The 25,165-nt window shown below is 42.4% G+C and overlaps 1 protein-coding gene and 2 long non-coding RNA genes across 5 annotated transcripts; 2 read left to right on the top strand and 1 right to left on the bottom strand.

The window, feature by feature from the left end:
- The first annotated feature begins 2,187 nt into the window (after positions 1–2,187).
- LOC135549705 (uncharacterized) lies at positions 2,188–4,950 on the top strand. Its single transcript, XR_010457005.1, has 8 exons — positions 2,188–2,265; positions 2,356–2,417; positions 2,501–2,587; positions 2,675–2,958; positions 3,038–3,073; positions 3,172–3,725; positions 4,007–4,095; positions 4,188–4,950. It is a non-coding gene; the product is annotated as an uncharacterized LOC135549705 (long non-coding RNA).
- A 3,686-nt stretch (positions 4,951–8,636) lies between these two features.
- LOC135549707 (uncharacterized) lies at positions 8,637–11,911 on the bottom strand. 2 transcript variants are annotated; one of them, XR_010457007.1, is made up of 3 exons: positions 10,172–11,911; positions 9,395–9,541; positions 8,637–9,115 (listed from the first exon to the last, which is right to left on the bottom strand). It is a non-coding gene; the product is annotated as an uncharacterized LOC135549707 (long non-coding RNA). The 2 variants fall into 2 exon arrangements; XR_010457006.1 differs by having other exon boundaries at positions 9,395–11,911.
- Positions 11,912–11,921: 10 nt separating this feature from the next.
- LOC135549706 (cilia- and flagella-associated protein 69-like) lies at positions 11,922–24,965 on the top strand. Of its 2 annotated transcripts, none has more exons than XM_064979932.1 (23): positions 11,922–12,432; positions 12,564–12,623; positions 12,750–12,815; positions 13,174–13,283; positions 13,369–13,445; positions 13,530–13,706; positions 13,829–13,981; positions 14,311–14,488; positions 14,637–14,760; positions 14,902–14,950; positions 15,104–15,225; positions 15,392–15,623; positions 15,904–16,068; positions 16,195–16,310; positions 16,767–16,885; positions 16,977–17,058; positions 17,155–17,347; positions 17,552–17,692; positions 22,763–22,839; positions 23,034–23,231; positions 23,352–23,438; positions 23,536–23,640; positions 24,010–24,965. In XM_064979932.1, the coding sequence occupies exons 1-23, from the start codon at positions 12,295–12,297 to the stop codon at positions 24,181–24,183; spliced, it is 2,943 nt and encodes a 980-aa protein (XP_064836004.1). In that variant the 5' UTR covers positions 11,922–12,294; the 3' UTR covers positions 24,184–24,965. The 2 variants fall into 2 exon arrangements, with proteins under 2 accessions (XP_064836004.1, XP_064836005.1); XM_064979933.1 differs by having other exon boundaries at positions 11,923–12,432; positions 13,530–13,628.
- Positions 24,966–25,165: the final 200 nt, after the last annotated feature.

Genomic DNA, 25,165 nt, shown 5'->3' on the forward strand with positions numbered 1-25,165 from the left:
GATTAAGATCAGCAGAGTAAAGTGTCTACATGACTATTGCATAATCTCCCTACTTCCATAATCAGTTTAATATCGAATTATTACGGTGCATGTAAACGTTCTCACATTTTACTAGGCAAGTCAGTTTTGAACAAATTCTTATTTACAATGACGGCCTACCGGGGAACTGTGTTGTTCAGGGGCAGAACGGCAGATTTTACCTAGTCAACTCAGGGATTCGTTCCACCATCCTTTCGGGTTACCGGCCCAACTCTATCTAGTGACAAAGAGCTGCAATGTGGGGAATCGTAGGTGGCTCGCGTTTCAGCTAGTTTTATCTTGTTCTTGATACCATGTCTTGTTTTAACGTCTTTGCTAATATGGCAAAAATTCTCTAGCTAGCAAACCAACAACTGTAACTATGTATTTGAGAGACAAGTGCTCATTGTGCAAATGTAGGAATGTTTTCAATAAACATTGGATACAAAATATACTTTATGTTGTCGACAATCTGAGAGAACCTTTTCGGTTTTGTTGCTAAAAAACATCTCCCTACTTTGAAATGTAAACAGCCCCATGGTTTAACAACCATAAAAGGGATATACCTGCAAGAAAGTGGTAAATAAGGGTCTGTTTGAAAGGTAATATACCATGTATTTTGTCTGAAATGGGTACTGGTATCAGATATACGAAAAAACAGACATAAAAAAAAGCAGCCATGGTAAATTTGTGGGAATCTGGTCTGTGTATGAAAAGGATATTATATCCCTTTCATATAGAGACATTAGACCAAGTTACTTGCTAAAACAATGCAAGTACAACCAATACACAACTGTCTTTACAAGAACCAGTCAATAATTAAAGCCAAATGGACCATCCTTATTTTTTACATTCTTACATGTATTTTTTATTTCACCTTTATTTAAGCAGGTAGGCCAGTTGAGAACAAGTTCTCATTTACAACTGCGAACTGGCCAAGATAAAGCAAAGCGGTGTGACAATAAACAACACAGAGTTACACATGGGATAAACAAAAGTACAGTCAATAACACAATTGTCACACCCTGACCATAGTTCGCTTTGTATGTTTCTATGTTTTGTTTGATCTGAGTGGGCATTCTATGTTGGATGTCCAGTTTGTCTGTTTCTGCGTTTGACCTGATATGGTTCTCAATCAGAGGCAGGTGTTAGTCATTGTCTCTGATTGGGAGCCATATTTCGGGAGCCTGTTTTGTCATTTTGGGTTGTGGGTGATTGTCTATGTTAGTTGCTTGTGTCAGCACAGGGGCCTGTTGCACAAAAGTAGAATTAAGACATCCGGGATAAATGACTCAGCTGAGCTCAATGAAGCCAAAACATGTGCGTCCAGGCTTAATTGGTTGCACAAAGACCAAGCCAGGATGAGCAGACACGGATTCATTAAGCCAGGTGAAACCAATCCTGGATAGGTGCGCGCTCACGGCTCACTCAAATAGACCCCGCCACAGATCACAGATTAACTGATTTACCATGGCAACTAGAGCCGCGTACTTTTCCCCGTCGGAAGCACAAATCCTCATGGAGGCATACGAGGAGGTAAAAGATATAATTAAGAAGAAAGGCAACACCGCCACAGTGATAAAGCAAAGAGAAAAAGCGTGGCAAAGTATTGCAGACCGCCTGAATGCGTAAGTAGTGCACAATTACACACTCACCGCTCCGCTGAAACATTACAATTCAAATATTTAATTCACATCTCCAAAAATGCAGTTGTACTGTAATTATGAAACGGTTAAATTTTTAATTGAAATGCACTGCAGATATGAGTGAAATTGTGTAAAGTAACTCCATCACACTGTATAAAGCTATGATAAATTTTTTGATATTTTTACTGAAAACAAGACAAAAATACCAAGTAATTTTTTGCAGTGTGACTCCATTAAATGTGTGTGTGTGTGTGTGTGTGTGTGTAGATTAAACATGAACGGGCCAAAACGGACATGGCAGCAGGTCAAAATCAAATACAAGAACATTCTGCAGAATGGTATGGTCCCTGACTAATATTTAACAAAGCACAAGCATATATTGTACCCAGAAGGTGCCTGCTCACACATTGTCTGTACTGTTTTAGCAGTGAAAAAGAATACCCACAGACAAGGCACGGGTGGTGGGTCACCAAAGGCTGACCTTACCCCAGCAGAGGACATGGCCTTGGAGCTAAATAAAGGCAGGCCCGTCTTAGAGGGGATCCCTGGGGGAAAGAGACGAGCATAGGTTCCTCCCAAGATGCCACCCGCTTCATTCAAGGTATGTCCTTCCATCTCTACATGGGATACAACCACATTCATATTGAATCAATTTGGACTGTCTGACTTTGGTTTACCTATTGCCTTGCAGTGTCTGGCAGCACTGTGTTCCTGTTAGAGCCACCAGCACAAGCACCAGACGATGCTGATCCAGTGAGTACTCCATCAAAGGCATACTGTAGGCCTGGCATGTCTTGTCTACTAGCTTCAATATGAATCCGATTTAAATGTGATAGGGTGAAGGCCCCAGTGCAGCAGCAACAGCACATGATGGCGACGATGATGAGGAGGAGACCATCTCTCTGGATTCCAGAAGGCATGAGGTATCATGTTAAGACTGTGAAAGTACTATTTACTCTACAATGGTGAGGAGTCCTCATCAAAATCAAAAAATCTAATTTATTTTACAGGACCCAGATGCTATACAGTGGGAAAACCAGCCTGGCAACATAGTGCGTATTAATAAAAGGACACCACATCCTGCCAAATTCCAGCTGCGCTAATTGTATTGTGTTCACAGAGCTCACAAGCTATCAGAAAGTTGTATGGCAACCACCTCCGGCGCCAAATAGAACTGGCAGACATAGACATTCAGTACAAGAAGAAAAAGATGGAAAATCTTGCACTGGAGTCCGAAATAAAAAAGAGGACAATTAGGAAACTGGACCTTGAAAAAAAAAAACTTGAGAGGGAGGTGAGATATGCCTTCAATGTACACTGTATGCTAACTGTAACACAAATGTATTAATCATTATTTTTCTTTCCTCCCCCAGCTCCAAGAAGATGACACAGCTCAAAATAAAAATTAGGTATATTCTCGTAAAGTCAAGTGAGCCATGACATATGAGCTCTTATTGTGAGCACACAGGACGGTGGCATCTTTCTAAGGTTTTTTTTATTTTCCCAGCAATCACTACAACCAAGTCATCGTTATAAGGCATCGCCCTCTTTTGCCCACCCCCCCAGCACCAGGTGTGGCCACTAGCCTATATGAAGGCCCAAAATTGTGTGTTCCTTTCTGCTCTGACAATGGCATGCCCATTCGTGCGAGATGTTGTGGATGAAGAAGCACTTGTGCTGAGGAGAGCCTTCAGGCGAGAAAGGGTCTTCAGGGACCGGTTGGACCCACTGGCCTTCCCTGATGACCATCTATATGAAAGATACAGGTTTTCTGCAGATGGCATCAGGTATCTATGCAGACTACTGGGTCCCAGGATTAAGCACCGCACTGCACGGAGCCATGCACTGAGTGTGGAGCAAATGGTTTGTGTGGCCTTGCGCTTTTTGCTAGTGGAGCCTTCCTGTACTCAGTGGGGGATGCAGAACAGCTGAACAAGGCCACAATTTGCCGCACAATAAGGAGTGTGTGTCTGGCTATCAAAGCATTAGCAGATGTCTTCATCTCCTTCCCTGGCCACAGAAGACTCTGTGACATCAAAGAGGAGTTCTATAGGATTGCAGGTAAGAGGATCTACAAATTACAGGACAACTGTTAACACATAGTAGGATACTCATTACTTTGTGTGACAGGTTTCCCCAATGTCATTGGTGCAGTGGACTGCACACACATAAGGATAAAAGCCCCCTCAGGTGCCCATGAGGCCGATTTTGTGAATAGGAAATCCTTTCACAGCATTAATGTTCAGGTGAACATAACTTTTTGATATTGTCCATTGACGAACACTCTGCATTGCCAGTGATGTGCATTGATTGGTGTAATATTCCTCATCTTATGATTTCAGATGGTCTGCAATGCTGACTGTGTGATCAGCAATGTTGTGGCAAAGTCCATGACTCCAGAATCTTTCGGGCCTCTGAAATCTATCACAAGGTAAGCCACACAACCCCTATTTATAACCATCATGGCTGTGTCAAGAATATCACTGTGTTTGAGGTAGTAATGATGAGATTTTGTGTTGACAGGTGAATTCTCTGGTGTGTTGCTGGGAGACAGGGGGTATGGCTGCCAGCCTTTTCTCCTGACACCTTTCACAGACCCCCAGGAAGCACAGCAGGCCTACAACCATGCCCATGCCAGGACCAGGGCCAGAGTTGAAATGACCTTTGGCCTCCTGAAGGCACGCTTTCACTGCCTTCACAAATTAAGGGTCAGCCCTGTTAGGACATGTGATATTACTGTGGCTTGTGCTGTCCTCCACAATGTGGCCTGCCTGAGGAAGGAGAGGGCCCCCAGAGTGCCACCAGCCATGGACTGGGACAATCCGGCAATCTTCCCTGATGACGACAGTGGTCGGCTGCTGAGGGACCAATATGTGTTGAATTATTTTAGTTAGTATGTGTGCTTTCAATTTTGGTTAAATATGTCCTGCGGTGGCAGAGGAATTTGGGTTTTTTTGGGTTCGTTTTTTGACGAATTTGGCCTCTTATGATGTTTGTGCGGTATACTGTGTGTAATACAAGGCTGCAGGGAGGCTACTGCATCCATTCATTTGTCTGTTCAGTTGATGTGTATGGATTTGTCCTGCATTTATTTTAGTGTGCAGACATGCAGGGTGTGTTATATACAGACCTTTGAATGTGTATGTATCATTTTGTATAATATGCTTGGATTCTGTGCTTTCCATCTTGTAGAGTCACTGTGACTTCAGTTTCGAAAGGAGCTGATGGTTTACCTGCTTTGTTTTGTCCTTATTCAATAAAGGAACATAATGTTACACATTGTGTTTTTATATTCATATGGAATGTGTATTTGTTTATATGACAGAGTACTAGGGCCACACTGAAGAAAAAGGATAAAGTCATACATTTATGAGGCTGGTTCTTTCTGCAGAAAAGCTACATATTGTTTTTACAGTTTTGATACTTATGACAATGTGATACTTAATATTCTGGCACATCAGCATGTCTTTGTTTATGAAACCATACTGAAGTACAATTTCACGAAATGCCCCACATCTGTCATTTTAACAACTGTCCTCCTTTAAAACAACTGGTTACAATATTATGACGTGTTTTTTTTCCCCTCTGTGGCCCTAATATTCAATCATTTTATATATAGCCTTATAGTCTATGGGAAACTGTAAATTATCTAATGATAGCAACATCATCTAAAATCATTTTTTATCCAAAATCATTGAAATTAATGATCACAAACGTTTAACAGTGGGTCTAGTTATATGTGATAACAATGTATAGTGAGCAGTGAAATAACTATTGGTTTCCATTTGTGGTGACTGCTGACTGACATTAGGGATGAGATTAAATAGATCCTGGAATTTAGCCTGGTCTGGAGCAGGCTAGCTCCACAGAATAAATCTCCATGGTAATTTATACCATAACATATCCTCCTGCCCCCTATCCATCTTTAGTGCAACCGGATTGCGGATCAATTGAGCCAGGATCACCAAGATATCCTGGCTTAATCCCTTATCCTAGTTTTGTGCAACAGGCCCCAGGTCTCATTATAGCGTCACGGTTGTTATTTGTTTATTGTTTTGTATAGTCTGTATTCAGTGTTTTCTTTAATAAAAAAATCATCATGAACACATACCACGCTGCATTTTGGTCCGCTCCTTACGACGATTGTGACAACAATAGAAAAACCTTTATACAATGTGTGCGAATGGAGTAGGGAGGTAAGGCAAAAAATAGGTCATAGAAGCGAAGTAATTACAATTTAGCAAAGTAACACTGAAGTGATAGATGTGCAGATGATGATGTGCAAGTAGAAATACTGGTGTGCAAAAAAAAGTAAATAAAAACAACATGGGGATGAGGTAGGTAGTTGGATGGGCTATTTACAGATGGGCTGTGTACAGCTGCAGTCATTGGCAGCAGAGAACTGGAAGGAATGGTGGCCAAATGAGGTGTTGGGGATGACCAGTGAGAGACCTGCTGGAGCATGTGCTACGGGTGGGTGTTATGGTGAGCTGAGATAAAGCGGAGCATTACTTAGCAAAGACTTCTAGATGACCTGGAGCCAGTGGGTCTGGCTACGAATATGTAGCGAGGGCCAGCCGACGAGAGCATACAGGTTGCAGTGGTGGGTGGTATATGGGGCTTTGGTGACAAAACGGATGGCACTGTGATGGACTGCATCCAATTTGCTGAGTAGAGTGTTGGAGGCTATTTTGTAAATGACATCGCCGAAGTCGAGGATCGGTAGGATAGTCAGTTTTACTAGGGTAAGTTTGGAGGCGTGAGTGAAGGAGGCTTTGTTGCGGAGTAGAAAGCCGACTCTAGATTTGATTTTCGATTGGAGATGTTTGATATGAGTCTGGAAGGAGAGTTTACAGTCTAGCCAGACACCTAGGTACTTATAGATGTCCACATATTCAAAGTCGGAACCATCCAGGGTGGTGATACTAGTCAGGCGTGCGTGTGCAGGCAGCGAACGGTTGAAAAGCATGCATTTGGTTTTACTAGCGTTTAAGAGCAGTTGGAGGCCACGAAAGGAGTGTTGTATGGCATTGAAGCTTGTTTGGAGGTTAGATAGCACAGTGTCCAAGGACGGGCCGGAAGTATATAGAATGGTGTCGTCTGCATAGAGGTGGATCAGGGAATCGCCTGCAGCAAGAGCAACATCATTGATATATACAGAGAAAAGAGTCGGCCCGAGAATTGAACCCTGTGGCACCCCCATAGAGACTGCCAGAGGACCGGACAGCAGGCCCTCCGATTTGACACACTGAACACTATCTGAAAAGTAGTTGGAGAACCAGGCAAGGCAGTAATTTGAGAAACCAAGGCTGTTGAGTCTGCCAATAAGAATTACGGTGATTGACAGGGTCGAAAGCCTTGGCCAGGTTGATGAAGACTGCCCCACAGTACTGTCTTTTATCGACAGCGGTTATAATATTGTTTAGTACCTTGAGTGTGGCTGATGTACACCCGTGACCAGCTCGGAATCCGGAGTGCACAGTGGAAAAGGTACGGTGGGATTCGAAATGGTCAGTGATCTGTTTGTTAACTTGGCTTTCAAAGACTTTAGAAAGGCAGGGCAGGATGGATATAGGTCTGTAACAGTTTGGGTCAAGAGTGTCACCCCCTTTGAAGAGGGGGATGACCGCGGCAGCTTTCCAATCTTTAGGAATCTCGGGCAATACGAAAGAGAGGTCGAACAGACTAGTAATAGGGGTTGCGACAATGGCGGTGGATAATTTTAGAAAGTGAGGGTCCAGATTGTCTAGCCCAGCTGATTTGTACAGGTCTAGGTTTTGCAGCTCTTTCAGAACATCTGCTATCTGGATTTGGGTGAAGGAGAAGCAGGGGAGTCTTGGTAGCTGCGGGGGGTGTGGAGTTCTTGGCCGGGGTTGGGGTAGCCAGGAGGAATGCTTATTGAAATTCTCGGTTATCATGGATTTATCGGTGGTGAGTGTTTCCTAGCCTCAGTGCAGTGGGCAGCTGGGAGGTAGTGCTCTTATTCTCCATGGACTTTATAGTGTCCCAAACCTTTTGGAGTTAGAGCTACAGGATGCAAATTTCTGTTTGAGAAAGCTAGCCTTTGATTTCCTAACTGAGTGTGTGTATTGGTTCCTGACCTCCCTGAAAAGTTGCATATCAGGATACCCGGGCCAGGTCGATTCGAAAGGCTTGCTCACAGAAGTGTTTTAGGGAGTGTTCGACAGTGATGGGGGTGTTCGTTTGTCCACGGACCCATAACGGATGCATGCAATGAGGCAGTGTTTGCTGAGATCCCGATTGAAAACAGCAGAGGTGTATTTGAAGGCCAAGTTGGTCAGGATAATATCTATGAGGTTGCCCATGTTTACGGATTTAGGGTTGTACCTGGCGGGTTCCTTGATAATTTGTTTGAGATTGAGGGCATCTAGTTTAGATTGTAGGACGGCCGAGATGTTAAGCATATCCCAGTTTAGGTCACCCAACAGAACAAACTCTGAAGATAGACCGGGGGCAATCAATTCACATATGGTGTCCAGGTCACAGCTGGGAGCTGAGGGGGGGTCTATAAAAGGCGGCAACAGGGAGAGACTTATTTCTGGAGAGATTCATTTTTAAAATTAGAAGCTTCAACTGTTTGGGCATCGACCTGGAAAGTATGACAGAACTTTGCAGGCCATCTCTGCAGTAGATTGCAACTCATTCCCCTTTGGCAGTTCTATATTGGTAATTTAAAGTATATTCAGGCCCAGTTTTGTTCTGAAAACAGAAATTATAATTAATTCATCATTATAAAACACAAAAGTGCTACTGCTAAAGTACTCATTTATCCATTTAAGTTATCAACTTTTATTACTTCAACAGTTAAGCGCTCATTGTACCAACACATTGGAACTTTGAAAGCTATTGATGATGTGTGCACGACATTGGCATGCACCTCACTAAATAGTTATTGATAAACAATCCACATATAACAGAAATACTGTATGTCCATTTGTGCATCAAAATTAATTGTTTAGAAGCATACTTGCGCTGCCAATCTTTTAATTTCTTATTACAGTGATCTCCAACTAAACCAACACGAGGTGTCCCACTGGGCACAGACGTCAGTTCCATGTCTAGTTGTCAACTAACGTGAAATCAACAAAACATTTCGTAATGTCATTACATTTAGGTTAAAAGCTGGGTAAGAAAATTATGAAATTCCCTTATGTTAATTTGTGCAAATCCAATCAGTTTTCCACATTGATTCAATGTCCATAACATTGCCTCGTTACAAACAGCATTGGTCATCTCTGCTCACACACGAGGTACAGTACACACTGGTTGAAAACACCACTTAAAAGCATTGTGACTCAGTTGAGTGAGGAACTGAAGCGTTGCTCTGTACGACTGAGTCATGCTGGTATTGTGTGACTGACTGCTCACAGGTAAGGCGATTTTACTTGCTTCACGGACGCCACTCAAATAGGAATGTTTCTGTTGGTTTCCTGGAGAGAGAAAGACACAAATAATGAAAAGCATTGAAAATCTACTCTCATGGATATTATCTTTGGTGTGAAGACCTGGGCCTATATCCATGAAGTGTCTCAAGAGTAGGAGTACTGATCGAGGATAGGTTGTGCCTTTTAGAATAAGATTACATAGACTGAATAAGATTACATGGACTGGTGGAACCTGATCCTAGATGATCAATTCTACTCTGACACTTTTTGAATATGAGCCCTGTAGTGTGATACATTGGGGTAGAATGATAAAATGGATCTTACCTCCCCAGCAAAGAACACTTTTCCTTGGACATCTTCAGCGATGATGTCATAGGCCTCCTCCTATACTGCTTCACAAAGACGTATGACATCTGAGACCACATGTCTGCTCTACCACATCACAAAGTACTTCACTTTCTCTAGGAACTCCTGGCCAAGACAATGGAAAAGTAATGAGGATAAGGTACAAGATAATACAAAAAAAGTTACATATTGCAGCTTTAACCTTTAGTTATCCAGGAAGTCCCATTGAGGATAGGAGACCTCTTTTAAAAGGGAGACCTTGAATATCTTGAAAATCTAATGTGTAGTAATGTAATATGTGGAGCAATGTAATATAGTAGTATAATCTGTGTATTAATGTCCTCTGTGTATTAATGTCCTCTGTGTAGTAATGTCCTCTGTGTAGTAATGTAATGTGTAGTAACTAATTTAATCTGTGTAGTAACTAACGTAATGTGTGTAATGTCATCTTTGTAGTAATGTCCTGTGTTGTAATGTGTAGTAACTAATTTAATCTGTGTAGTAACTAACGTAATGTGTGTAATGTCATCTGTGTAGTAATGTCCTCTGTGTTGTAATGTGTAGTAACTAATTTAATCTGTGTAGTAACTAACGTAATGTGTGTAATGTCATCTGTGTCGTAATGTCCTCTGTGTTGTAATGTGTAGTAACTAGTTTAATCAGTGTAGTACCTAACGTAATTTGTTTGGTAATGTAAACTGTGTATTAATGTCATCTGCGCAATATTCTCTTCCTAGTAGAGGGTTATTCCATTACCTGCTCCTTGAAGACTTCACACAGGACCTTAATGCACTGACCAGCAACATCTTTGTGGCCAAAGTAGTCTGCACCTTGGATCTTCTCGTCCTAAAAGCGGTATGGGAACGTGCAATGTTCAGCAATGTGCTGAACAGAAATCCAGCCTAAAACCCCAAACAGCAAACAATGCAGGTGTAGAAGCACGGTGGATAGGAAAAACTCCCTAGAAAGGCCGAAACCTAGAGAGGAACCAGGCTATGAGGGGTGGCCAGTCCTCTTCTGGCTGTGTCGGGTGGAGATTATAACAGAACATGGCCAAGATGTTCAAATGTTCATAAATGACCAGCATGGTAAAATAATCATCACAGTAGTTGTCGAGGGTGCAGCAAGTTAGCGCCTCAGGAGTAAATGTCAGTTGCCTTTTCATAGCCGATCATTAAGAGTATCTCTACCGCTCCTGCTGTCTCTAGAGAGTTGAAAACAGCAGGTCTGGGACAGGTAGCACGTTCGGTGAACAGGTCAGGGTTCCATAGCCGCAGGCAGAACAGTTGACACTGGAGCAGCAGCACGGCCAGGTGGACTGGGGACAGCAAGGAGTCATCATGCCAGGTAGTCCTGGCAATCAGTTGCTAGTGTTTTAAGTCAATCGGGTGATCTGGATACACTCATTGTGAAGAAGGTGGATTTTTGTGACATTTATAGCCACAGTGATCAATTGTACAGCACAAGTGTCTAAGAAGTCAAATAGCGTGGATATCATTATATCTGCAACTGAGAAGTTTTTGGGTTCCAGGACTTCATGGCAGAAACACTCCCAAGGACTTTTGTTGCTAGGAAATGTCCCGCCCTCACAGGAGGCTTCTGAACCTGTGTTGGGACCTGATTAAAAAACGTTTTGTTTTTTTTACAGAAAAGCAGGTTCATTTTGTTTTGGTTTTCATTTTTTTGGGTAGTTAGTTTTATTTTTTATTTTTACCCAAATGTTTTATTTTTGCGGACGGATCCTTATTACCCACCCGCACAGTTGGTGGCCGACGGTACATTTGATTGTTACGCCATTATACCATAGAAGTAGAAGAAGAAGCTGCTCACTGGCTTGCAGTGGAAGTAGATGGAACGAGATGGATTTTGGCCGAGATTCTGCACATTTTCTCATCGATTAAACATTTGATCTCAATATAATCTGTTATGAACAGAGTGGATTAAGTTGTCGACTTTACCCTTTGCAAAATACAATAAAATACGCGCTGTTTAGAACGAGTGCAAAGGCGAATTGAGTTATTGCACAAGAGCACTTCACAAAGGAGGCGTTCCCTAATGGCAATATGCAGATGATTTTGTTACTAACCTAGTAATAGTTTAATGATTATGTTTTTTAAATAGGATCTCGCTAGCTCGTGCTTGGCTCTGCCCATTATGACTAATTTGTTCCCATTGGAAACGACAGGCTATGGTCAATATTGGTTGAGTTATACAAATCTTTGGTATTACCGGCTGGGCACATCAATCCTAGATGATAGTGCAGATCTAGCGGCTACTATCGGCTTTAATATGAAAACACGGGGACATTATAGCACTGATAGAACAATGAGGTTTAGTTATAAAACATATTTAATTATTGTAATAGAGATTGCCAACATGAAGCTAACCTGCTGACCAATTGATCATTAATGAGCTGTCCACAACTAACAGATGCGTGCAATTTGGATATATACGCACTAACCTGCAACTGTCAGCATGGCAGACTGTGCTCTTTTTCTGATTCAGAGTTTATTAATTTGTTTGAGACGATTGTAAGAATTAATTGTTATCAATCTGCCTTTGTTGTCGTTATTCTGTCTGAAATAATGGCGAATGCTGTCACCAAAAACTCACTTCCGGTGTGTCAGAACGGGGAAAGTAGGCGTTTCGAGATGTGGTATTTTCTGTTTGTGGTCGTAGGGAGATAACCATAGTAACGGATACAAGCGCACATAGGGAGGTCTGAGGCCAACACAGAAGTCGGTGTTTTTGTGAGGCATCGACTATAGTTATTTTCTTCCATGTATTTGTAATATTTGTTATGTCAACTAACTGAAACATTTCAGTTGTACACGCGGAACTCTGTAAAGCAGGTATTTTTTTGCACAAACGCGTTTGCAATGCTTGCATCGGAGGCTGCAATGACTAAAAGTTATTTGACAACTTCAACTGGATCGAAAGCCAAAGTGCATCGAAGAAAACATGCGATCCCAGTTATCAAACATATAGCAAAAGACAACGATCAAGGGAAACAGGAGGTGAGTTGTTTATATTTTTCTACTTTGACATGTTTTAAACTACTTTGTCATGCATTTCAAATAAAGGTTCACTTTGTCTTAGGAATCTGGATTCATGTGAATTTATCAAATGCATTCATGTGCTTTTTCAGGTACTCACTAAACCTATTGAACTCAGTCGTGTGATACATTTTCTTGAGGATCCTTTAGCAGTAAGTGGAAAATATTTGTCAACATAATCATTAAACTATTACTAGGTTAGTAACAAAATCATAAACTAAGCTATTAATTCAATGGAAATGCCAAATGTTAATCAAACATTTCTATCTCTGCTTCAGGCTACTTTGAAAGAGAGACAGATTTTTGCTTTGAAGAAAGTAGTGAAGAGATGTCAAAAAGGCTTTGTATCCTTCTTAACTGACTTTTTCTTGATTTCATTGGGCTGATTGATTATTTTCTTGTTCAGAACTAATTGTTCCAGGGTGTAAACTCTTCTGACTCATATCCCCTAATGATGTTTTGGAAATAGATAAGCCTATGTTGTTAGGCAGTGCCATGTCCTCCGAGTACCAAATGTAGACACATTGAATCCCCTAGATCCCAATTACCAGCTAATTATTTTGGGGTTCAGCATTTTTATTGCCCAGAAATAATTATACTTGAGATATTGTATGTCTCCATGGGGTATTTTTAGACACCATTATTTCCATAGTTAGGCTACTTCTTCACGTGTTTATTTGTCCTTAAAATTACATTTTCAAGCTTTTGAAAGAGCTGGCAGATGTTTTTAAGATTTTATATATCTGTGCTGAGAAGTCCAACGATCATCCTGAATATACTTCAGTGCTATGTGACTTACTGAAAATTTGTCGGTAAGTTGTTGTTGCTTGTTTAATTGGTTGTTCTTCCTTATTCAAACCAAATACAAGCTTACAGACTATAACTTGTATTACTTAGGCTTCCTTTTCTAAAGGAGAAGACCTCTGATGAAGTGACCTACGCACAGACTGTCAAAGAATCATTCTCTCAGATGGGTACGTAACGCATGCAGTACTGCTGTGCTCATACAAGCATCTATGGTCATCCAAAAGTGATACCAATTTATTTTATGTTTGCAGGGTTCCTTATGAGGGTGCCAAACGCTGAAGTGAGGAACCAAATCTGCCACTCTATTATATCCGTGTACAGCTCTGTGACATCAAAACACAGTGTGGATGGTATGGACAGTCTTTCAAAGCCTGCAGCTGCCTCAAAGCCAGCTGTTGCCTCTCACAGATTCTCTAAACAGTCAATGAGTGAGCCATTTTAAATGATATTGAGGTTGTGTTCGTTGTAAGATATTCACCTGTCTGAAATGGTGTACCACTTCACAGAAATATGCTTATTATCTTCTGTTGTAATATCCTATTTTCTGTAGGACTCCATCCTACCAGCCTAGGCTACAGGGTGCAGCTGTTGGAGCAGAGTGGGCTGGCTGAGACTCTGGTCCTGTCCATGGCCCTCCTGGAGAACCAGCCTGCAGTCAAGCTCCAGGTCCTACAGACTCTTCAGATGCTCTCCAGCTCATCTGGTAAATAACAATTCAAACATGAATTGCTATAAAGGACTGGTGAATTAGTTTCTGTATGAATTAGTTTCTGTATGTTTCCCAACTGGCATAGTCTCAGAAATCCCAGACCTAGAGAAAGTCAGAACATTGGTTGTGTGGGACCCTATTTCCCTTTATAGTGCACTAATTTGGATTGGAGCCCTTCATCAGAGAAAGTAGCTCTTGAGATAATGTAGCTCTTTAAAGAAGGACCAATCATAGCAGTAACTTACAGTTTACCTCTGTCAATGTCAAGGAGTCATTCTCTATTTATTCCACCTCATACAGTCACATGTATGTTTTGTACACAGATGTGAACTGTAGCCTAATATTAAAGGCACAGGGGGCACAGCAGATCTGTTTCCATATGAATGAGCCAGACCCTTCAGGGCAAGTCCTGTTCCGCTCCTCGGAGATCCTATGGAACTTGCTGGAGAGAGGTTGCAAAGAGGAGGTTACAGCTCAATTGAGCAACATGGACTGTATTATGTATGTGAATTTTACCTACATTTTTTAAGAGCTCATTCACATTCTGCATGAGTGAGTGCAATAAAAAGTGTTTACAACCATTACAAATTAACTGTGTAATATGTGAAGGGAAATGAAGTACTAATGATTATTATCGTCTCAAACATAGGGCTCTGAAAGAGGCATTTTTGCACCAGCTGCTGAATGGCTTTCGACATTACGACTTCCAACTCAGGAATGATCTACTGGTGATCACAACTCTCATAGCTGAAAACCCCAAATCTCCACTCATTGTAAGCAAATTGTATTACTAAATCAAAGCAGGAAGTAAATCACAGGAATGTCATCAATTGTCAATAATCATACCACACTTCAAGCATCACATGTTATTGATATTTGTTTGTCTCCTCATCAGTGGTTGTCCTCATTTACAGGAGAGTTTATTTGCCAAGCAGCTCATTCTTTTTGTTACATTTCCAGAACGTAAGCCTCTTTTTTGCCTCATATATATGAATGATGTGTTTGTAAGTAGTGATAATGTTTGATGCATTATAAAGTAAATCTGTTACATGTTATCTTCCAAATGAAGTTGAATGGTCATTAACTATTTTGATATTATTTTTCTTTGTGTCCAAGTCAAGAGTCACAACCCGTTGGTCCGCAACCTCAAGCTATCCTATAACAATGAAGATTTTGAGATGAAAAGGTTGCTACTAAATCTGGTTGTTGTCATGTCAAAAGACTTATCTGCTCTGCAGGTGAATGAGTATTTTACTTCCGTAATGTGAACGATCGATTAGCTGCATTATTTAATGTTAGTGTGCCATTGATGGTCTGAAAAACATTCCAGAGTACATACAAATTATTAATACTTTCTGATGTGTTATAAACTGTAACTTCATACATGATGTTTGTGTCTACCAGCTGTTCAAAGAGGGCCATGTTGTCCTGGCCCTGCTCCACCTAGTGAAGCCCACTGCTGCTCCTCCTGAAGGCCAGTCAGGGCCACACAACTGGACCCCTGTCCAGCAGGAGGAGCTGCAACTGCAGGCTCTGGCCACTCTGGCCACCGTGGCTCCACTGATGCTGGATGACTATATGATCTGCCAGGGAAACACCTGCCTTCTGCTGCTGCTGGAGTGGTGCACTGAGCGAGGTGAGGAGAGGGGGCACCCTGGGAACTTACCACGAACTTGGACAGGAGTTGAACAGATGTAGTGGTGTGTAGACAACGTTAGTTGCAGATGGACTTCTCCAAAGCAATGTTCTTAATTTCATATATTGGCTTGTATGGTGGGAGTAATTCAGAGATTGGTACCTCACATTTGTTTGGCCACTTATGATGACTTAGCTATGAATTTAATGGAACTTGAAATTGGTCACATAGTTTGATCTGCAATTATTGTTTGTATCACATCATTGTTTATGCCCAACAGATGCCTACTTTGGACAGGGCCATAGTTTCCATGGCACTGGAGGGAGGGGCAGTAAGAAGGCTCAGATGCGTTACTGTGTGAGGCTGCTGAGATCCATGGCGTCTCTAGGCAACGAAGCAATCAACCAGGACCTTTTTGATCAAGGAGCCATCAGCCAGCTGCTTGGTAATGACAGGCGGTACCTCCCCTTTTGGAATATTACAGCTATTATGGATATTTAGATTTTGATTCCAAATGCAAGCTTTACAAAGTATCTGTGTTTTTCCATAATATTGAGCACAACTTTCCCAGTGATAATTATGCAGATGGAGGGGAGTCCTAAGGAGGAGGACGTTATTACCTTGGAGATCAAGGCTGACATTCAGCTGATCCTGTCAGCACTCTGCGAGAACAATCCACACAGAAAGGTAAAACTAAGGTCAAGAACCTTGATTACAGCGGGGACTGTAAAGAGACACACAGAAATTGTACAGACACACGCATATGTGCACAAGCGCTAGCACACGCACTCTACACACACATACATTGTAATATTGTTGTATGGTGGTATTATACATTTTGTATTATAGATATGTAGTGGTGTAATAATGTTATATGATATATTGTTTTATCTTTTGTTTTATACGTAATGTAAGTGCCTTAGTGTGTTTGGACCCCAGGAAGAATAGCTGCTGCCTTGGCAGCAGGTAATGGGGATCCCTAATATATAGAAATACAACATCTTCAAAGAGGATATTGGAGAATTGTGTTACTCACCCTCGTAACCGCAGTTAAAAAGCTTCAATGCACTACAATGTTTTCGCTTTCATTTAATTTAAATGGAGACTAAAATGGGTTTAACTCCATGCTATTATATGCCTCAGGAATTGTTTGGATCGGAGGGAGTTGAGATGACAGTGCATTTCCTCAAGATGAGCACTGAGAAGTTCTACAGTGGCCTGGGACACAACAAACTCATCCTCTCCACGGTGGATTGTGTCTGGTCAGTTCACTTACCAATACATCAGTTTACTTCTTCCATCTGTGACTCTTGTACTGTATGTTCTCATTTGTGGGCTGTTGTTTTACTGTAGGTCCTGTATCGTTGGATGCTACACCACAGAAGATGTGTTTTTGGAAAAAGAAGGCATTTTCCTTCTGCTTGACTTGCTTCATGTAAGTACACTATCTGGTGTGGCATCCTTAGGTGTAGCTCAAGCAGTACTTTTTCTTTTGCACCATGTTGAATTTCTGAACCCATCTTACCTGCAGTCGAGCCCTAGGAACATGCAGAACGTGGTCCTTGGAACCCTGCTGGAGCTGTGTGACAACCCCAAGACAATGTCTCACATCCTGGCCTGGCGAGGGCAAAAGAGCCTGACCACCCCGGGGCTACTCTTACAGCTCTGGAGGCAGGAAGAGGCAGAGCTGGGGGTGAGCAGAGACCTCTATGGTAGGATCTCAGGTGGGTCCATGGTATCATTCAAATTAAGTGAGATTACTGCTGTTAACAATCACACAAGGACATTGAAATTCTATGCAGTGAGGTCAATACTCTTTGAATAATACAGTAAATGTTGCCTCCTCATAATGGAGCTACAGTAACATCCTACTACTAAAACTACTAAAGCTAGAACTTTTTCTTATTTTTTTTCTGTTTTATGGCTAGATCCCAAGAAGCCTATTCTGTGTTATTACCAAGAGGAGGATGATTCCCAGGTATCACTGCCTGCTAACAAGCCTAGTGCTGCAGTGATGGATGTGTCTGAGAACCTTCGCTCCAAGATCTACTCTGTCTTCTGTAAACTTGGTAAATTGGACAATTGACTACTATTTTCAAGGGACGGATTAAATCAAAGCAAACTTAATTTGTCACATGTTTCCGAATACAACATGTGTAGACCTTACCGTGAAATGCTTACTTAAAAGCCGTTAACCAACAGTGCAGTTCTAGAAGAGTTAATTAAGAAAATATTTACCAAATAAACTAAAGTAAAAAATAATAAAAAGTAACACAATAAAATAACAATAATGAGGCTATATACAGGGGTTATTGAGTCAGTATGCGGGGGTACAGGTTAGTAATTTGTACATGTAGGTAGGGGTGAGGGGTGTGCATAGATAATACATAGTGAATAGCAGCAGTGTACAAAATAAATCAAATCAAATAAATCAAATTTTATTTGTCACATACACATGGTTAGCAGATGTTAATGCGAGTGTAGCGAAATGCTTGTGCTTCCAGTTCCGACAATGCAGTAATAACCAACAAGTAATCTAACTAACAATTCCAAAACTAATATCTTATACACAGTGTAAGGGGATAAAGAATATGTACATAAAGATATGAATGAGTGATGGTGCAGAGCAGCATAGGCAAGATACAGTAGATGGTATCGAGTACAGTATATACAAATGAGATGAGTATGTAAACAAAGTGGCATAGTTAAAGTGGCTAGTGATACATGTATTACATAAGGATGCAGTCGATGATAGAGTACAGTATATACGTATACATATGAGATGAATAATGTAGGGTATGTAAACATTATATTAGGTAGCATTGTTTAAAGTGGCTAGTGATATATTTTACATCCTTTCCCATCAATTCCCATTATTGAAGTGGCTGGAGTTGAGTCAGTGTGTTGGCAGCAGCCACTCAATGTTAGTGGTTGCTGTTTAACAGTCTGATGGCCTTGAGATAGAAGCTGTTTTTCAGTCTCTCGGTCCCAGCTTTGATGCACCTGTAATGACCTCGCCTTCTGGATGATAGCGGGGTGAACAGGCAGTGGCTCGGGTGGGTGTTGTCCTTGATGATCTTAATGGCCTTCCTGTAACATCGGGTGCTGTAGGTGTCCTGGAGGGCAGGTAGTTTGCCCCCGGTGATACGTTGTGCAGACCTCACTACCCTCTGGAGAGCCTTACGGTTGTGGGCGGAGCAGTTGCTGTACCAGGCGGTGATACAGCCCGCCAGGATGCTCTCGATTGTGCATCTGTAGAAGTTTGTGAGTGTTTTTGGTGACAAGCCGAATTTCTTCAGCCTCCTGAGGTTGAAGAGGCGCTACTGCGCCTTCTTCACGATGCTGTCTGTGTGAGTGGACCAATTTAGTTTGTCTGTGATGTGTATGCCGAGGAACTTAAAACTTACTACCCTCTCCACTACTGTTCCATCGATGTGGATAGGGGGGTGTTCCCTCTGCTGTTTCCTGAAGTCCACAATCATCTCCTTAGATTTGTTGACGTTGAGTGTGAGGTTATTGTCCTGACACCACACTCCGAGGGCCCTCACCTCCTCCCTGTAGGCCGTCTCGTCGTTGTTGGTAATCAAGCCTACCACTGTTGTGTCGTCCGCAAACTTGATGATTGAGTTGGAAGCGTGCGTTGCCGCGCAGTACAGGAGAGGGCTCAGAACGCACCCTTGTGGGGCCCCAGTGTTGAGGATCAGCGGGGGGGGAGATGTTGTTGCCTACCCTCACCACCTGGGGGCGGCCCGTCAGGAAGTCCAGTATCCAGTTGCACAGGGCGGGGTCGAGACCCAGGGTCTCGAGCTTGATGACGAGCTTGGAGGGTACTATGGTGTTAAATGCCGAGCTGTAGTCGATGAACAGCATTCTCACATAGGTATTCCTCTTGTCTAGATGGGTTAGGGCAGTGTGCAGTGTGGTTGAGATTGCGTCGTCTGTGGACCTATTTGGGTGGTAAGCAAATTGGAGTGGGTCTAGGGTGTCAGGTAGGGTGGAGGTGATATGGTCCTTGACTAGTCTCTCAAAGCACTTCATGATGACGGAAGTGAGTGCTACGGGGCGGTAGTCGTTTAGCTCAGTTACCTTAGCTTTCTTGGGAACAGGAACAATGGTGGCCCTCTTGAAGCATGTGGGAACAGCAGACTGGTATAGGGATTGATTGAATATGTCCGTAAACACACCAGCCAGCTGGTCTGCGCATGCTCTGAGGGCGCGGCTGGGGATGCCGTCTGGGCCTGCAGCCTTGTGAGGGTTAACACGTTTAAATGTTTTACTCACCTCGGCTGCAGTGAAGGAGAGACCGCATGTTTCCGTTGCAGGCCGTGTCAGTGGCACTGTATTGTCCTCAAAGCGGTCAAAAAAGTTATTTAGTCTGCCTGGGAGCAAGACATCCTGGTCCGTGACTGAGCTGGATTTCATCTTGTAGTCCGTGATTGACTGTAGACCCTGCCACATACCTCTTGTGTCTGAGCCGTTGAATTGAGATTCTACTTTGTCTCTATACTGACGCTTAGCTTGTTTGATAGCCTTACGGAGGGAATAGCTGCACTGTTTGTATTCGGTCATGTTACCAGTCACCTTGCTCTGATTAAAAGCAGTGGTTCGCGCTTTCAGTTTCACGCGAATCCTGCCATCAATCCACGGTTTCTGGTTAGGGAATGTTTTAATTGTTGCTATGGGAACGACATCTTCAACGCACGTTCTAATGAAGTCGCACACCGAATCAGCGTATTCGTCAATGTTGTTGCCTGACGCAATACGAAACATGTCCCAGTCCACGTGATGGAAGCAGTCTTGGAGTGTGGAATCAGCTTGGTCGGACCAGCGTTGGACAGACCTCAGCGTGGGAGCTTCTTGTTTTAGTTTCTGTCTGTAGGCAGGGATCAGCAAAATGGAGTCGTGGTCAGCTTTTCCGAAAGGGGGGCGGGGCAGGGCCTTATATGCGTCGCGGAAGTTAGAATAACAGTGATCCAAGGTTTTGCCAGCCCTGGTGGCGCAATCGATATGCTGATACATTTTAGGGAGTCTTGTTTTCAGATTAGCCTTGTTAAAATCCCCAGCAACAATGAATGCAGCCTCAGGATGTATGGATTCCAGTTTGCAAAGAGTCAAATAAAGTTTGTTCAGAGCCATCGATGTGTCTGCTTGGGGGGGGAATATATACGGCTGTGATTATAATCGAAGAGAATTCTCTTGGTAGATAATGCGGTCTACATTTGATTGTGAGGAATTCTAAATCAGGTGAACAGAAGGATTTGAGTTCCTGTTTGTTTCTGTGATCACACCACGTCTTGTTAGCCATAAGGCATACGCCCCCGCCCCTCTTCTTACCAGAAAGGTGTTTGTTTCTGTCGGCGCGATGTGTGGAGAAACCCGCTGGCTGCACCGCATCCGAGAGCGTCTCTCCAGTGAGCCATGTTTCCATGAAGCAAAGAACGTTACAGTCTCTGATGTCCCTCTGGAATGCTACCCTTGCTCGGATTTCATCAACCTTGTTGTCAAGAGACTGGACATTGGCGAGAAGAATGCTAGGAAGTGGGGCACGATGTGCCCGTCTCCGTAGTCTGACCAGAAGACCGCCTCGTTTCCCTCTTTTACGAAGTCGTTTTTTTGGGTCGCCGGCTGGGATCCATTCCGTTGTCCTGGTTGAAAGACAGAACACAGGATCCGCTTCGCTTTGGAGAGAGGGGGTTGTCAATGTAAATAGTCCGGTGGCCATTTGATTAATTGTTCAGCAGTCTTATGGCTTGGGGGTAGAAGCTGTTAACCTGTTGATGCTCTGGGGGCGCTATTTCATTTTTGGATGAAAAACGTTCCCGTTTTAAACAAGATATTTTGTCACAAAAAGATGCTCGACTATGCATATAATTGATAGCTTTCGAAAGAAAACACTCTGACGTGTCCAGAACTACCAAGATATTTTCTGTGCGTGCCCTAGAACGTGAGCTTCAGGCAAAACCAAGATGAGACGGCATCCAGGAAATGAGCAGAATTTTTGAGGCTCTGTTTTCCATTGTCTCCTTATATGGCTGTGAATGCGAGAGGAATGAGCCTGCCCTTTCTGTCGTTTCCCCAAGGTGTCTGCAGCATTGTGACGTATTTGTAGGCAGATCATTGGAAGATTGACCATAAGAGACCACATTTACCAGGTGTCCGCCCGGTGTCCTGCGCCGAAATTGGTGCGCAAAACTCAGCTGCCAGTATTTTTCCATGGGATACAGAGAGGAAAGCAAGCTTCCACGAACTGCATATCAATGAAGAGATATGTGAAAAAACACCTTGAGGATTGATTCCAAACAACGTTTGCCATGTTTCGGTCGATATTATGTAGTTAATCCGGAAAAAGTTTTACGTTGTAGGTGACTGAATTTTCGGGTCGTTTCGGTAGCCAGACGCAATGTAGAAAACGGAACGATTTCTCCTACACACAGACGCTTTCAGGAAAAACTGCGCATTTGGTATGTAACTGAGAGTCTCCTCATTGAAAACATCAGAAGCTCTTCAAAGGTAAATTATTTTATTTATTTGGTTATCTGGTTTTTGTGAAAATGTTGCGTGCTAAATGCTACTCAAAATGCTATGCTAGCTTTGCATACTCTTACACAAATTAGTCAATTCCTATGGTTCAAAAGCATATTTTGAAAATCTGAGATGACAGTGTTGTTAAGAAAAGGCTAAGCTATAGAGCAGATGCATTATTTTCATTTTATTTGCGATTTTCAGAAATCGTTAACGTTGCGTTATGCTAATGAGCCTGAGGCTTTAGTCACGATCCCGGATCCGGGATGGGGAGTTCCAAGAGGTTATTAAGGAGCCTTTTGGTCTTAGACTTGGCACTCCAGGACCACTTGCCGTGCGGTAGCAGAATAAACAGTCTACGACTTGGGTGACTGGAGTCACTGACATTTTTTTGTCTTTCCTCTGACACCGCCTAGTATACAGGTCCTGGATGGCAGGAAATTTGGCACCAGTGATGTACTGGATGTACCCAGTACCCTCTGTTGCACCTTACGGTCCGATGCTGAGCAGTTGCCATACCAACACCCTGAAATGTCGAAATTAACACAAATGTATGCTTTACAGTAATGTGTGTTTGTGAGTTGTTTCCTTGGGTAAAATAATGCTTCTGATTCCAGGTTTTGAAGCCCTGCCTGGATTGTCAACAGAAGATTATATCACCCTAAGCATTGTCACCCGATATCTGGACTTTAAGGTGAACATTTGTGTCCTCTCTTAGCCTATCCTAGAATGTACATTTATAACAGGTCAGTCACACACAAATAAGCTTGTTATGATATCCGTATCAGTCAGAACAGTGTCAAACTGACAAAGACAAGAAGAAGAAAAAAACAACATGTCAAATCATGAAGAAAAACAGTTTTTTTGAACGGTATGCTTTCTCAATAGGTTGGCGAGGTGTGGGATGAGATCTCCAAAGAGTTGAGCCTGGAGGGAGTGAGACCAGTCACCCCTGACGAAGAGGCCCTGGATACCATTGCTAAGATGACAGAGGACACAGCCAGGAGAGTCATCACACAGCAGAGCAGCATGCTGGAGCAACGGGACAAGGAGGATGTCAGTGAGGAGAAACGCATGTATACAGAGGTGTGCGTGCGTGCCCGTGTCCGTGACATTATAACAGCTGGGGTCAAATGGCCCCAATCTGTAAGGGCTCTAAAATAATTACGGTCTGACAGTTATTCTGTTTATTTCTTAATTTCACAGATAAGTTCCAACTGGAAACAGCAGGAGCTTACAGCCCAGTCTTGGGAGCATTTTGTGGCAAAGACATCAAACTACAAGATTTTAAAGGTTGTCCTATGTCCGCCTCAAGCAATTAATATTTCTTTGAAAGTGCTATTTGTAGGGAAGACTTTGTGATTGATTACTTTATCAATTTCTATTTCAGGAGACAAAAGAGCATCAGGAGAGATCTATTCACTCATCCAGACCTAAACCAAAGCATAAGGAAGCTATATTCCATCCTACACAGATTCATGGCTTACACATTACAGTAAGTCATTGTGATGCAGATATTGTACTGTACTATATTGATAATTATAAACTGGGTGCTTCAAGCCCTGAATGCTGATTGGCTAAAAGCTGTGGTATATCAAAGGTATACCACTGGTATGACAAAACGTTTATTTTTACTGCTCTAATTACATTGGTAACCCATTTATAATAGCAATAAGGCACCTTGGGCATTTGTGGTATATTGCCAATATAACACGACCTACGACACTCCGCATTGCAATCTTGTCTTAAGAACAGCCCTTAGCCGTGCTATATTGGCCATATACCATGCCCCCTGTTTCCATGCTTGATCTGTTGCTCTGATTTCCTCACCGCCTTAAAACAATTGTGTATGTGTGTGTTTCAGAAATTCTGTGGGCGGGTGATGACTGTAGAGAGCACTCCAGCCCATCTGACAGGAGGGCCCCTGGCCAATACAGAGCTGGCACTGGAGAGGGTGCCCATCCAGGGTGGAGCCCTGAGGAAACTCCCCACTGCCACTGAGGACCCAGAGTATTTCAACACAGTTTCAGTCAAATAAATACCCCACCTCCTTTTATAGCTATGCTCAGTGTTTGTTCACTATTTACTACATGTCTCCATGTACAATTTGGTGTGTTAGCTTCAGAGTGAACATACAGACAGGAATTCATCAATCCAGCATGAACAACCAAAATTAGACTACTAGTATCTACTAGGAACAGATATTAATGGATGGATTAAATAGATTTGAAATGATTATAATTGTGCTGCAACTGAATTTTGTCATTGTGCCGTGGACAGATTTTTTTTTTTTTTGCGTGGAATTTATCAATATTTAAATATTGATGTAGCAATCGACAGAATTCACAATCATTTGTGAGGACATGGCCTCATTTTGACCTTCAGTGCACAAGGTGTTTCATTTGTGATGTCAGAGATATATTTTATGATGAAGATTCTACTTGGTGCTCACATGTTTCATGATGGTATAAACTATTTTGTGATGTGATTAGCAGTTTACATCAAGACCAGTATGTTACCAGCATCTGCTTTTGACAATAATGTTTCAATTTACTGAGTGTGCAGGCTGGCGGATGAAGTCATTTAGGAGGCCACAATCAGCATCCTGTAGTCTACCTCCCCCTCTGAATTGACTGCCTTTTGTGGCCAAACTGAACATGACTACACATGTTTGTATTCTGCAGACTATAGACAAAGACCCATACTAAACAAGGCAGCTAGTGTGTCAAGATGGGGAAGATGGCGCTTTCCTGCTTTCCTTTGGTTTGAAAATATTGTTTCCATAAAGGAAATGTCTTTGGTTGTGCTGTGGTCAGGCCACTAGTTCTGGATGTGTTGGATGAAGATCCTTTTTTTTCTTTTTTTTTTACATAATGTAAGGTTATATACCACTTTCCAGTACACGACACACTGACATCATGCACAGATGCGTGTGACTTTTGGCGGCAGTGAGAAAGCCTTTGCCATCATACTCCCCTTCAACAAAGCCTAGATTTACGTTTTTATTACTTCTGAACAAA

Source organism: Oncorhynchus masou, chromosome 12 (genome assembly GCF_036934945.1).
Source record: "Oncorhynchus masou masou isolate Uvic2021 chromosome 12, UVic_Omas_1.1, whole genome shotgun sequence".
Classification (NCBI taxonomy): Eukaryota; Metazoa; Chordata; class Actinopteri; order Salmoniformes; family Salmonidae; genus Oncorhynchus; species Oncorhynchus masou.